The sequence below is a fragment of the Mixophyes fleayi genome, unplaced genomic scaffold (assembly GCF_038048845.1).
Source record: "Mixophyes fleayi isolate aMixFle1 unplaced genomic scaffold, aMixFle1.hap1 Scaffold_93, whole genome shotgun sequence".
Lineage (NCBI taxonomy): Eukaryota > Metazoa > Chordata > Amphibia > Anura > Limnodynastidae > Mixophyes > Mixophyes fleayi.
Genome location: NW_027448662.1, coordinates 230,101 through 244,768, shown reverse-complemented (window position 1 = coordinate 244,768; position 14,668 = coordinate 230,101). Strand labels below are relative to the sequence as shown.

The window sequence follows — 14,668 nt, the reverse complement described above, 5'->3', positions numbered from 1 at the left end:
TTTCAGGATCTCTAAAATCAATTTAATCAGTCTGTTGATGAATTCCAGAGAGATTTCAGAAGAGTCATCAACAGTCTGTTTGGAAACGACCAAGGCCCATACTGCAGGAGACACGTCTCCTCGTAGTCACAATATAATTCTGACGAGGGGGGAGTTGTTTGAGAGACAACTGGGGGAGTAGGGTGATGAAGTGACTGCAACGTTCAGCTCCAGAACCTGAGCACAAAGGGAGGAAGAATTAGTGGTTCAATTCAGCACAGTAAAGAAGTGCATTCTGGTTGTCTGGAGGTAAAAATAAAAATGGGTACAGGCCAGAGAACTGTCCTGGACACAAAGTGACACGCGTGGGGAGTATGGCCAACAGGAAGAGTTATCCTGTGTTGCTGAATGTAACACTAGTTCTGCTGAGGTGATAGAGTAAAGCACCCACTAGTGAGGAAAGAGTAGAATACTTGTACAGGCTATTTTATTTGGAATGCTCTTAATTACAGGTTCTATAGATTAGGGATTTTTTCATTATTTGAAGCATCATGTATAAGAGCGCTCCTCACAGTGACTATAGGGGGCGTGGCTCTGTGATCATGCCTGTGTATGACACCCCTCTTCTCATTAGGGCACATAGCAGCGCTCTGCGCAGTGACTAATGTATAATATAGATAATATCTGTGCATTATTGATCATCATCATCATCATTTATTTATATAGCTCCACTAATTCCGCAGCGCTGTACAGAGAACTCACATCAGTCCCTGCCCCATTTGGGCTTACAGTCTAAATTCCCTAACACACACCCACACACAGACACAGACAGAGACAGACAGACTAGGGGCAATTTTGTTAGCAGCCAATTAACCTACTAGTATATTTTTGGCTTGTGGGAGGAAACCCACACAAACACAGGGAGAACATACAAACTCCTCACAGATAAGGCCATGGTCGGGAATTGAACTCATGACCCTAGTGCTGTAAGGCAGAAGTGCTAACCACTACGCCACCGTGCTGCCCAATGATGATCACAGAAGAGCATTTCTCAATCTCAAATACATATACTTGTAATCACTTTTCACTCCCTTGGGATTAGTGGATATAATATAGAAGTAACTTTTAAATAAATAATTTTGTCTCTAGATGTGTTTTCCTAAACCCCTTCCACAGCTACCTGACTAACAACATCTCCGGCCTGGAGCGGTTTCCGATCAGCTTCAAGACCCAATTCTCTGGGGGCTGTTTCCGGCACATCGTGCTGGGCTTACACTGGGGTGGACATTTTGGGGCTGTAGGAATAAGCCGACGAGAAGATCTGATGTACAAGCCGCTCCGGTACCGAACGCTCAGCGACCTGATGGTGGATTTTCAGGAAGCGTACGCTCACTGTTGGCACACGCTCCGTAAAGTAAAGATTGGCCCCTATGTGTCACATGACCCGCACAGCGTGGAGCAGATTGACTGGAAGCACTCGGTGCTGGATGTGCAGGAACTAGGTGTGGAGGCCCTGCGCAGGGAACTAGAACGGCACAGCAGGGAGATGCGACTCAGGGTAAAGGGGGGAGAGCAGCAGTGATGATGGAGGAGAGGGCCGGGTGTCCTCCTAGGAATTAATATCCTTTTCTTTTTTTTAGATATCAAAGGGCCCCCCTTCACCTAAAGAGCGAAAGAGGGATATTACCCCATCACCCCAACGAGGGCAGTCCAGCCCTCACCGCAGGGAGCGGCCAGACAGAAGGTAACACACAGCCTTCTTACTCTTGTCTCGTGTCCAATTTAGACGTTCTCCATCCAGCCAGTACCAGTAAACATTACACCACCATTCCCATACTGCCACCTGCTGGTCACCCAACAGAATGCAGCATATACTACATCTAGATGCTTTCCCACTGACAGATTACTTATATGATCGCCTTCTTGCCATTTTTTTTACTAAATACAATGAGTACGAACGAACCCTTTTCCTGGTACAGACTGAACCCAAAATGATTCAGCAATGCTTTAAAGTTGTAGGAGGGAATAAATTAAATTAAAGTGATAGGAAGGAGCATTAGGAGCAATGAACGGCTGTGGGTTTCAGAGATTTTTGCATTGAAAGCAACGATGCAGAGCCGATTGTGTTGGGGAAACGAGTGCGTGTGTTGCGGAGATGGTTGCTGGGATCTACTAAAAGCATAATACACAGGTTATTGCAGCCCCCCCCCCCCCCCCCCCATACCTGAAGCTGACTTAAGCTGGAGACCTAAGAGAAGGCCTTGAAGTACTCTCGTTGTCACAGAGGGAGTCACCCCTCTTCCCATATGATGGGGGGTGTATTTGATTAACAGAAGCTCCACCAAAGATGACAATGTCCTTTTCTGGAGGTGGATGGGAAGGAGAACGTCTCAAACCACAGTAAAACATATTCTGTTTTCTTTTTTCATTCCAGGCCGTCTGGAGAAAAACCTACAGACCCCAACTCTCTACCTGACCTCAGCGGCTACCAGATCCGCGTCTGAGACCACCCACACTATGAACTTGTCCTTTTCACCTCTTTATACTACCTGTGGAGCCCCACACCAGTACAATGACACAGGGATCCGCTTGTTCCTGAATCAATGACATGTGGAAGCTGAGATGCAGGAACAGGATGAAGTTGGGGTGTTCAATGCAATCGGGGGGGATTGGATGGTGAATAGTTTGTGTATGGTGGAGGAGGGCAGGAAATGATCAGTTAATAATCACTATGGGGTAAAGGGCTACATGTCAGTATTAACCCCTTGCAGATTGCCTTATCACCAAGCCACATGTGCCAGCCTATCAGGACCCAGTAATCGCTCTCACTTCCGATGTATGATGTCTGCACCGGCTGAGCAGAGATTCTTGTTTTATGATCATATTCTTATTTATCCAGCACTTTTACTTGGAATCCACAATAAACAACGTAAGTCTGTCTCTTGTCTAGTCCTTGTTCAGTATGTGACCCTCACATCGGTAGCACAATTCCCTTACATCTAATCCCCTCTCCCCCATGTCTGGATATTAATCAGTCTTTATCTATATTTATTGCACGTTTCACACACTGCAAACACAATCCTCACTCTGCCACTAAACTGCAGCATTCAGCTCTCATTATATATGTACATTTCTCCATACATCTCTGCACACATGGACAGTAACAGCAAACAGGGCCTGGCAGTTCCACCTTCTGATGGGAAGGAGCTGCCGCGGGACCAGGCCATGCCCAGATGATTTCTGGTGTTGGGGGTTGCAGTAGACAGCGCCACAATGAGAATTTCATAACACAAAACCTAAAAACAATCCAAAACAAATGTCCCCACTACCAGGTCCACATCTCTGCTGGAGGAAATATCAGTAGACACCAGATCGATAAATCCGTGTGCAACGCTGATCTTTATTCACAATTGGTCACGCTGCTTATGGGGCCGACAGATCCAGGCTGAACCGGGCCAATAAGCAGAGATGGTCTGAGGAGCAGAATGGATTTGGAAGCCCCTGGGCTGCCCACAGATCGTCCTCACAGAGAAGACACAACCTCCCCAAAAGCTTCAACTGACTGTCCTGGTAGAAGCGCAGTCCTGGGAGACACAGGAACAAGTGTAAGAATGGGGGCTATCAATACGCAACGTATAACATTGTGCAAAGCGTTATTATCTTGTTTACTTGCTCACCGTGATCCGTGCTGCATATCGGGAGCGGCTCAGCAGAATAGAAGATGTAATCCACAGTGCTGCCCACGCCAAACGGGATGGTGGTGACTTCAGGACGGCTTTTTGCAGGCAGGAAATGGTTATAAGCCGATGTCAGGTTAAGGTTGTGTTGGAGTAACAGGGGTGTCCTGTAGGTAAAAAGATAACTGCTGCACCCAGGCCAGAGCTCATCTAACAACACCCAGGAATTATACGTGCTGGGGGGATATATGCCCATCAGACTATTACCTACTGCCCTCCAGATCACTCCTGAAGATATATTATTATATTTAGATTTGATTTATACACAAGAACATGTCCACTGATGTCACGGTAAGGAGAACTATAGCGGAAAAACATAAGTACCTGAGAAATGCCCCCCCGGAGCTCAGGAAGTTCCCGGCCTGGAAGTTATGGTCCGTCCCTGCGAGCGGATCTGTGCGACATAGATGGAACGAGAGCGGTTTATACACTGGACGTAACTTACCCCCCCTCTCCTCGCCCACCTACCTGGCTTATTGTCAGTCACTCCCTTGATCAGCACAAGATGTTTGGGACGCTGAAGAGCACAGTCACAGTACCGCAGCTTCCAGAGGCATTCTCGGGTGTACGTCCGTCTGTCTAAGTGACAACACAAATATGAGACCCCCTGAGCTGTTCAGTAAGGAGTTCAGTGTGAGTGCAGAAAGGTTAAGAGGGAACTCCACCTCCACAGAATTACAGATCTGCATGTAAATAGAATTACCTGATGTACAGACTTGAGTTCACCTGCTGTGGTCTTCAAGGACAATCTGCCTGAAATAATATTCTCTGAACGTGGAGTTACCCTCTAAGGAGCATTAAACATCTACCTCCGTTCAGTAGAGCGTATGCTATGGATGATCTTACCTTTGACCCTTGGGGCCCTCTGCGTTACATACTGACAGTGCTGATTGATGCCCAGTATATCTGGCCACAGAGGAGATGGCAGGGTTCTTGGATGAGGGGTGGTACAGTACTCCTCCTGTCCGGAGACCTGTGTGCATAAGTCATATCAGATGAACAGGAAACTTGCTCAATAGTCCCTCCAGTGCCCCTCTCCCCGTTCCCACCTTCCAGGCCGGCAGACCGCTGTAGTTCAGGACACCATTGTACAGCAGCTGGTAGAGTGGAGAGTTGGGTGTTGAGTTTAGATCTCCACACAGGATGATTGGGCAACGAGAGCCGTTAGGGGAAGAAGATAACTTATCCACCTCTGCCAGTAAAAGTGCCAGTTGTGCCAGCTTAATGTCCCCCCTTCGAGGGTTATAGAGGAGGTGGGTATTTGCCACACACAGCAGGGGAGGGGGGCAACCATCTTGTATGTCCTCAGTGAGCAATGGCTGCAGTAATAGTATGAGACCCACGTTATCACGGTTTAACACTTCAATCCCAGGTCGGAAAAACTCAACATGGCTCTCGGAGAGCAGCGTGAAACGATGAGCCTTGAAGCTCGTACAGCAGCCATCAGTTTTCCTGCCAGTTCGCCGCTTGTAGTGACAGCTGTAACCTGAGGCGACACAGCAAGATATCAATACTTTACCATAAGTCTTCACTTTTAAATGGCACAAGCATCGCCCAAAGAGAGAGTTACCCAATGCAGTGAGGCCAGGCTGCACCTGCTCCCGGTAATGATCTTCTTGTACCTCCTGGAGACAGAGAATCTGAGGAAGACCAGAGCACGAATTACACACTGATTAACATGCATTGTATATGGAGAGACATCATCTGAGCCAAAGTGACAGGCAGGAACATCAGTAGGATTAACAGGCAGTCAAAGGGAGCATAGATAGCTTCAGTTCAATAGAGAAGGAGTGAGAGGTAGGGTAGGAGTAACACAGGTTATTAGCATTTTGTTGGCATTTCTGCCTCATAGCACTCTGGGGTAATTTTCTCCCCCCCAGACCGAGAGAGAGGGGATAGGGGGACGATGATACAGGCAGACCGAGAGAGAGGGGATAGGGGGACGATGATACAGGCAGACCGAGAGAGAGGGGATAGGGGGACGATGATACAGGCAGACCGAGAGAGAGGGGATAGGGGGACGATGATACAGGCAGACCGAGAGAGAGGGGATAGGGGGACGATGATACAGGCAGACCGAGAGAGAGGGGATAGGGGGACGATGATACAGGCAGACCGAGAGAGAGGGGATAGGGGGACGATGATACAGGCAGACCGAGAGAGAGGGGATAGGGGGACGATGATACAGGCAGACCGAGAGAGAGGGGATAGGGGGACGATGATACAGGCAGACCGAGAGAGAGGGGATAGGGGGACGATGATACAGGCAGACCGAGAGAGAGGGGATAGGGGGACGATGATACAGGCAGACCGAGAGAGAGGGGATAGGGGGACGATGATACAGGCAGACCGAGAGAGAGGGGATAGGGGGACGATGATACAGGCAGACCGAGAGAGAGGGGATAGGGGGACGATGATACAGGCAGACCGAGAGAGAGGGGATAGGGGGACGATGATACAGGCAGACCGAGAGAGAGGGGATAGGGGGACGTTGATACAGGCAGACCGAGAGAGAGGGGATAGGGGGACGATGATACAGGCAGACCGAGAGAGAGGGGATAGGGGGACGATGATACAGGCAGACCGAGAGAGAGGGGATAGGGGGACGATGATACAGGCAGACCGAGAGAGAGGGGATAGGGGGACGATGATACAGGCAGACCGAGAGAGAGGGGATAGGGGGACGATGATACAGGCAGACCGAGAGAGAGGGGATAGGGGGACGATGATACAGGCAGACCGAGAGAGAGGGGATAGGGGGACGATGATACAGGCAGACCGAGAGAGAGGGGATAGGGGGACGATGATACAGGCAGACAGAGAGAGAGGGGATAGGGGGACGATGATACAGGCATACCGAGAGAGAGGGGATAGGGGGACGATCCAGGCAGACCGAGAGAGAGGGGATAGGGGGACGATCCAGGCAGACGGAGAGAGGGGATAGGGGGACGATCCAGGCAGACCGAGAGAGAGGGGATAGGGGGACGATCCAGGCAGACCGAGAGAGAGGGGATAGGGGGACGATCCAGGCAGACCGAGAGAGAGGGGATAGGGGGACGATCCAGGCAGACCGAGAGAGAGGGGATAGGGGGACGATCCAGGCAGACCGAGAGAGAGGGGATAGGGGGACGATCCAGGCAGACCGAGAGAGAGGGGATAGGGGGACGATCCAGGCAGACCGAGAGAGAGGGGATAGGGGGACGATCCAGGCAGACCGAGAGAGAGGGGATAGGGGGACGATCCAGGCAGACCGAGAGAGAGGGGATAGGGGGACGATCCAGGCAGACCGAGAGATGGGATAGGGGGACGATGCAGGCAGATGGAGAGAGGGGATAGGGGGACGATCCAGGCAGACGGAGAGAGGGGATAGGGGGACGATCCAGGCAGACGGAGAGAGGGGATAGGAGGACGATCCAGGCAGACGGAGAGAAGGGATAGGAGGACGATCCAGGCAGACGGAGAGAGGGGATAGGAGGACGATCCAGGCAGACGGAGAGAGGGGATAGGAGGACGATGCAGGCAGACAGAGAGAGAGGATAGGGGGACGATACAGGCAGATGGGAGAGGGGGTAGGGGGATGATACAAGCAGACGGAGAGAGGGGATAGGAGGACGATCCAGGCAGACAGAGAGAGGGGATAGGAGGACGATCCAGGCAGACAGAGAGAGGGGATAGGAGGACGATCCAGGCAGACAGAGAGAGGGGATAGGAGGACGATCCAGGCAGACAGAGAGAGGGGATAGGAGGACGATCCAGGCAGACAGAGAGAGGGGATAGGAGGACGATCCAGGCAGACAGAGAGAGGGGATAGGAGGACGATCCAGGCAGACGGAGAGAGGGGATAGGAGGACAATCCAGGCAGACGGAGAGATGGGATAGGAGGACGATGCAGGCAGACGGAGAGAGAGGATAGGGGGACGATACAGGCAGATGGGAGAGGGGGTAGGGGGATGATACAAGCAGATGAAGAGATGTGGGGGGGGTAATAGATAGTAGAGTGGTAGGTGGGGGGGTCATACAAGCAGATGGAGAGATGGTAGCGGGATGATACAGGCAGTTGGAGAGGGGATATGGGGATGATACAGGCAGATGGAGAGATGATGGGGGGTATGGAAAGATAAGGGTCAGAACACAGAGACACAACACTGTATACATAATGCAAGGTCTATTGCGGCAAAGACTATACCTCCCATCCTCTCTGTGACTCACATCGGCCTCCCAGTGCTGCAGCTCTTGGAGAATGTTGGGCCAGCGGTACTCCCACTGCAGGATAGAGGGGGAACAGTGTTGGTAGAGCTCTGGGTTCTGGTCTACCAGGTCCTGGGAGAGCAGGTTGTATGTCAGGACGGTGAAATCGAATTGTTGGATGCTGGGGGTGACGGAGTCATAGAGATCCTGCCAGTCTCTCCACAGGAGCTCTGAGTACAGAGAGACCACATGAGTCACCCTCCCCATGGTGCTTCAAATATAAAAAAATATATATATATATACTGGGTATGACTTTACACTGACCGTGGTATATAATGGGCTGTGGAAGAGCCTCTTCCAGGTCCCCCATCTGCCACTTTTCTGGTTTTGCTTCCTTGGATGGTATCCATTCCTGCACCGTAAAGTCCTCCAACCAGGTGGCGTCCTGCTTAGCAACAGGTTGCGACTGCGGCTCCTCTGTACCATCAGATGTCGCCTCCTCAGACCTTGCTGCTGATTCTGCGACCTCCATGGTTATCTGGCTCTGTACACTTTCCATGTCAGTCTTTGATGACTTTTCACAGCCCAGGATGCTGCACGGGCATTATAGCCTGTGTAATGAGGGCAAGAGCTGCTGAATGGATGGATTACCAAGTTACACAGATCAGCCACAATATTAAACCACCTGCCTAGTATTGTGAAATTCCCCCTTGTGCCACCAAAACAGCTCTGACCCATCGAGGCATGGACTCCACAAGACCTCTGAGGTGTCCTGTGGTATCTGGCACCAATACATTAGCAGCAGATCCTTTACAGGAGGGAAACATTCTTCAATGGAAGGGAAGTAGAACAACAATTAGAACACGAGGACACAAGGACATGTACCGATAATGGGGGGGAAGTAGGTTCAAAGGAAATTTGAGGAAAAATTACATCACAGAAAGGGTAGTGGATAAGTGGAATAGCCTCCCATCAGAGGTGGTAGAGGCGAATACCGTAGAGCAATTTAAACATGCTTGGGATAGATATAATGATATCCTTACAAAGAACTAAGGATCAAATAGGGTTTGAAGTTAATAGGTTAAAAAAAATGGGCAGACTAGAAGGGCCAAGTGGTTCTTATCTGCCGTCAAATTCTATGTTTAAGTCCTGTAAGTTGTGAGGTGGGGCCTCCTTGGCTCGGACTTATTTTTCCAGCTCATCCCACAGATGCTCAATCGGTAGGAGATCTGGGGAATTTGGAGGCTGAATCAACACCTTCAGCTCTTTGTCATGTTCCTCAAACCATTTCCAAACAATTTTTGCAGTGTGGCAAGACGCATTATCCTGCCATGAGGGAATAACATTGCCATGATGGGGTGTACTTGGTCTGCAACAATGTTTAGGTAGCTGGTACATATCAAAGTAACATCCACATGAATGTCAGGACCCAAGGTTTCCCAGCAGAACATTGCCCAGAGCATCACACTGACTCCAGCCGCTTGCCTTCTTCCCATAGTGCATCATAGTGCAATCTCTTCTCCAGGTAAACGATGCACACTGCACCCGGCCATTCATAGGATGTAAAAGAAAACGTGATTCATCAGACCAGGCCACCTTCTTCCATTACTCTATGATCCAGTTCTGCCCTCACAAGCCCATTGTAAATGGTTTCAGCGGTGGATAGGGGTCAGCATGGGCACTCTGACTGGTCTACCACCACACAGCAAGCTGCGATGCTCTGTGTGTTCTGACACCTTTCTATCATAGCCAGCATTAATTTTTTCTGCAATTTGTGCTACAGTAGCTCTTCTGTGGGATTGGACCAGACGGGCGCCTTCATACCCCACGAGCATCAATGAGCCTTGGGCACCCATGACCCTGTACTTCCATGTATCACTTTTGGTAGGTACTAACCACTGCATACCGGGAGCACCCCACAAGACCTGACATTTTATAGATGTTCTGCATCACCCCCACCCTCTAGCCATCAAAAAATGTCCCTTGTCAAAGTCGCTCAGATTCTTATGCTTGTCCATTTTTCCTGGCTTCCTGACAGTTCACTTACTTCCTAATATATCCCACCCATTGACAGGTAACATTATAAGGAGATAATCAATGTCATTCACATCACTTGTCAGTGTTATTGATGTTGTGGCTGATGGGTGTATAATGTATTATCAAATTCCTAAAATATACTGTATCATTCAAATCCTAATATATACTATATCATCGGATCTGTAATATACTGTGCACAGGGTAATGTCACACATTACCCCCCAATAATTACCTCAGGCTACTGTCACACATTACCCCCCAATAATTACCTCAGGCTGCTGTCACACATTACCCCACAATAATTACCTCAGGCTACTGTCACACATTACCCCCCAATAATTACCTCAGGCTGCTGTCACACATTACCCCCCAATAATTACCTCAGGCTACTGTCACACATTACCCCCCAATAATTACCTCAGGCTGCTGTCACACATTACCCCCCCAATAATTACCTCAGGCTGCTGTCACACATTACCCCCCAATAATTACCTCAGGCTGCTGTCACACATTACCCCCCAATAATTACCTCAGGCTACTGTCACACATTACCCCCCAATAATTACCTCAGGCTACTGTCACACATTACCCCCCAATAATTACCTCAGGCTACTGTCACACATTACCCCCCAATAATTACCTCAGGCTACTGTCACACATTACCCCCCAATAATTACCTCAGGCTACTGTCACACATTACCCCCCAATAATTACCTCAGGCTGCTGTCACACATTACCCCACAATAATTACCTCAGGCTACTGTCACACATTACCCCCAATAATTACCTCAGGCTACTGTCACACATTACCCCCAATAATTACCTCAGGCTGCTGTCACACATTACCCCCCAATAATTACCTCAGGCTGCTGTCACACATTACCCCCCAATAATTACCTCAGGCTGCTGTCACACATTACCCCCAATAATTACCTCAGGCTACTGTCACACATTACCCCCAATAATTACCTCAGGCTGCTGTCACACATTACCCCCCAATAATTACCTCAGGCTGCTGTCACACATTACCCCCCAATAATTACCTCAGGCTGCTGTCACACATTACCCCACAATAATTACCTCAGGCTACTGTCACACATTACCCCCAATAATTACCTCAGGCTGCTGTCACACATTACCCCACAATAATTACCTCAGGCTGCTGTCACACATTACCCCCAATAATTACCTCAGGCTGCTGTCACACATTACCCCCAATAATTACCTCAGGCTACTGTCACACATTACCCCCCAATAATTACCTCAGGCTGCTGTCACACATTACCCCACAATAATTACCTCAGGCTACTGTCACACATTACCCCCCAATAATTACCTCAGGCTACTGTCACACATTACCCCCCAATAATTACCTCAGGCTACTGTCACACATTACCCCCCAATAATTACCTCAGGCTACTGTCACACATTACCCCCCAATAATTACCTCAGGCTACTGTCACACATTACCCCCAATAATTACCTCAGGCTGCTGTCACACATTACCCCCAATAATTACCTCAGGCTGCTGTCACACATTACCCCCCAATAATTACCTCAGGCTACTGTCACACATTACCCCTAATAATTACCTCAGGCTACTGTCACACATTACCCCCCAATAATTACCTCAGGCTGCTGTCACACATTACCCCCCAATAATTACCTCAGGCTACTGTCACACATTACCCCCCAATAATTACCTCAGGCTACTGTCACACATTACCCCCCAATAATTACCTCAGGCTACTGTCACACATTACCCCCCAATAATTACCTCAGGCTACTGTCACACATTACCCCCCAATAATTACCTCAGGCTACTGTCACACATTACCCCCCAATAATTACCTCAGGCTACTGTCACACATTACCCCCCAATAATTACCTCAGGCTACTGTCACACATTACCCCCCAATAATTACCTCAGGCTACTGTCACACATTACCCCCAATAATTACCTCAGGCTACTGTCACACATTACCCCCCAATAATTACCTCAGGCTACTGTCACACATTACCCCCAATAATTACCTCAGGCTACTGTCACACATTACCCCCAATAATTACCTCAGGCTGCTGTCACACATTACCCCCAATAATTACCTCAGGCTACTGTCACACATTACCCCCCAATAATTACCTCAGGCTACTGTCGCACATTACCCCCAATAATTACCTCAGGCTACTGTCACACATTACCCCCCAATAATTACCTCAGGCTACTGTCACACATTACCCCCAATAATTACCTCAGGCTGCTGTCACACATTACCCCCCCAATAATTACCTCAGGCTGCTGTCACACATTACCCCCCAATAATTACCTCAGGCTACTGTCACACATTACCCCCCAATAATTACCTCAGGCTGCTGTCACACATTACCCCCCAATAATTACCTCAGGCTACTGTCACACATTACCCCCAATAATTACCTCAGGCTGCTGTCACACATTACCCCACAATAATTACCTCAGGCTGCTGTCACACATTACCCCACAATAATTACCTCAGGCTGCTGTCACACATTACCCCCCAATAATTACCTCAGGCTGCTGTCACACATTACCCCCAATAATTACCTCAGGCTACTGTCACACATTACCCCCAATAATTACCTCAGGCTACTGTCACACATTACCCCCAATAATTACCTCAGGCTACTGTCACACATTACCCCCAATAATTACCTCAGGCTGCTGTCACACATTACCCCCCAATAATTACCTCAGGCTACTGTCACACATTACCCCCAATAATTACCTCAGGCTGCTGTCACACATTACCCCCAATAATTACCTCAGGCTGCTGTCACATATTACCCCCCCAATAATTACCTCAGGCTACTGTCACACATTACCCCCAATAATTACCTCAGGCTACTGTCACACATTACCCCCCAATAATTACCTCAGGCTGCTGTGACACATTACCCCCAATAGTTACCTCAGGCTGCTGTCACACATTACCCCCAATAATTACCTCAGGCTACTGTCACACATTACCCCCCAATAATTACCTCAGGCTGCTGTCACACATTACCCCCAATAATTACCTCAGGCTACTGTCACACATTACCCCCCAATAATTACCTCAGGCTACTGTCACACATTACCCCCAATAATTACCTCAGGCTACTGTCACACATTACCCCCAATAATTACCTCAGGCTACTGTCACACATTACCCCCAATAATTACCTCAGGCTACTGTCACACATTACCCCCAATAATTACCTCAGGCTACTGTCACACATTACCCCCAATAATTACCCCAGGCTACTGTCACACATTACCCCCCAATAATTACCTCAGGCTACTGTCACACATTACCCCCCAATAATTACCTCAGGCTGCTGTCACACATTACCCCACAATAATTACCTCAGGCTACTGTCACACATTACCCCCAATAATTACCTCAGGCTGCTGTCACACATTACCCCCCAATAATTACCTCAGGCTGCTGTCACACATTACCCCCCAATAATTACCTCAGGCTACTGTCACACATTACCCCCCAATAATTACCTCAGGCTACTGTCACACATTACCCCCAATAATTACCTCAGGCTGCTGTCACACATTACCCCCCAATAATTACCTCAGGCTACTGTCACACATTACCCCCAATAATTACCTCAGGCTGCTGTCACACATTACCCCCCAATAATTACCTCAGGCTGCTGTCACACATTACCCCCCAATAATTACCTCAGGCTGCTGTCACACATTACCCCCCAATAATTACCTCAGGCTGCTGTCACACATTACCCCACAATAATTACCTCAGGCTACTGTCACACATTACCCCACAATAATTACCTCAGGCTACTGTCACACATTACCCCACAATAATTACCTCAGGCTACTGTCACACATTACCCCCCAATAATTACCTCAGGCTGCTGTCACACATTACCCCTACAATAATTACCTCAGGCTACTGTCACACATTACCCACAATAATTACCTCAGGCTGCTGTCACACATTACCCCCAATAATTACCTCAGGCTACTGTCACACATTACCCCCCAATAATTACCTCAGGCTACTGTCACACATTACCCCCCAATAATTACCCCAGGCTACTGTCACACATTACCCCCCAATAATTACCTCAGGCTACTGTCACACATTACCCCTACAATAACTACCTCAGGCTGCTGTCACACATTACCCCTACAATAATTACCTCAGGCTACTGTCACACATTACCCCCAATAATTACCTCAGGCTGCTGTCACACATTACCCCCAATAATTACCTCAGGCTACTGTCACACATTACCCCCCAATAATTACCTCAGGCTGCTGTCACACATTACCCCCCAATAATTACCTCAGGCTACTGTCACACATTACCCCCAATAATTACCTCAGGCTGCTGTCACACATTACCCCCAATAATTACCTCAGGCTGCTGTCACACATTACCCCCACAATAATTACCTCAGGCTGCTGTCACACATTACCCCCCAATAATTACCTCAGGCTACTGTCACACATTACCCCCAATAATTACCTCAGGCTGCTGTCACACATTACCCCCCAATAATTACCTCAGGCTGCTGTCACACATTACCCCCCAATAATTACCTCAGGCTACTGTCACACATTACCCCACAATAATTACCTCAGGCTGCTGTCACACATTACCCCCCAATAATTACCTCAGGCTGCTGTCACACATTACCCCACAATAATTACCTCAGGCTGCTGTCAC

At 48.7% G+C, this 14,668-nt stretch overlaps 2 protein-coding genes across 7 annotated transcripts in view; one reads left to right on the top strand and one right to left on the bottom strand.

The window, feature by feature from the left end:
* Window positions 1-1,128: 1,128 nt before the first annotated feature.
* VASH1 (vasohibin 1) lies at window positions 1,129-2,917 on the top strand (the record flags this gene model as incomplete). Its single annotated transcript, XM_075194631.1, has 3 exons — window positions 1,129-1,537; window positions 1,620-1,723; window positions 2,414-2,917. Coding segments are annotated over 3 exons (583 nt in total), but the record flags the coding sequence as incomplete, so codon positions are not given.
* A 442-nt stretch (window positions 2,918-3,359) lies between these two features.
* The window catches only part of ANGEL1 (angel homolog 1), a 146,325-nt gene continuing 135,016 nt past the window's right edge, over window positions 3,360-14,668 (bottom strand). For 5 of the 6 annotated variants that reach the window (XM_075194637.1, XM_075194638.1, XM_075194635.1 and 2 more), the window contains 9 exons: window positions 8,229-8,515; window positions 7,926-8,134; window positions 5,287-5,356; window positions 4,766-5,202; window positions 4,563-4,689; window positions 4,185-4,295; window positions 4,041-4,110; window positions 3,657-3,823; window positions 3,360-3,563 (listed from right to left, as the gene is read on the bottom strand). In XM_075194637.1, the coding sequence (XP_075050738.1) occupies window positions 3,403-3,563; window positions 3,657-3,823; window positions 4,041-4,110; window positions 4,185-4,295; window positions 4,563-4,689; window positions 4,766-5,202; window positions 5,287-5,356; window positions 7,926-8,134; window positions 8,229-8,463 (1,587 nt within the window). In that variant the 5' untranslated portion in view covers window positions 8,464-8,515 and the 3' untranslated portion in view covers window positions 3,360-3,402. Of the gene's footprint in view, window positions 3,564-3,656; window positions 3,824-4,040; window positions 4,111-4,184; window positions 4,296-4,562; window positions 4,690-4,765; window positions 5,203-5,286; window positions 5,357-7,925; window positions 8,135-8,228; window positions 8,516-13,730; window positions 13,851-14,668 lie in introns of those variants that run through there. The other variant, XM_075194639.1, reaches the window with a different exon arrangement.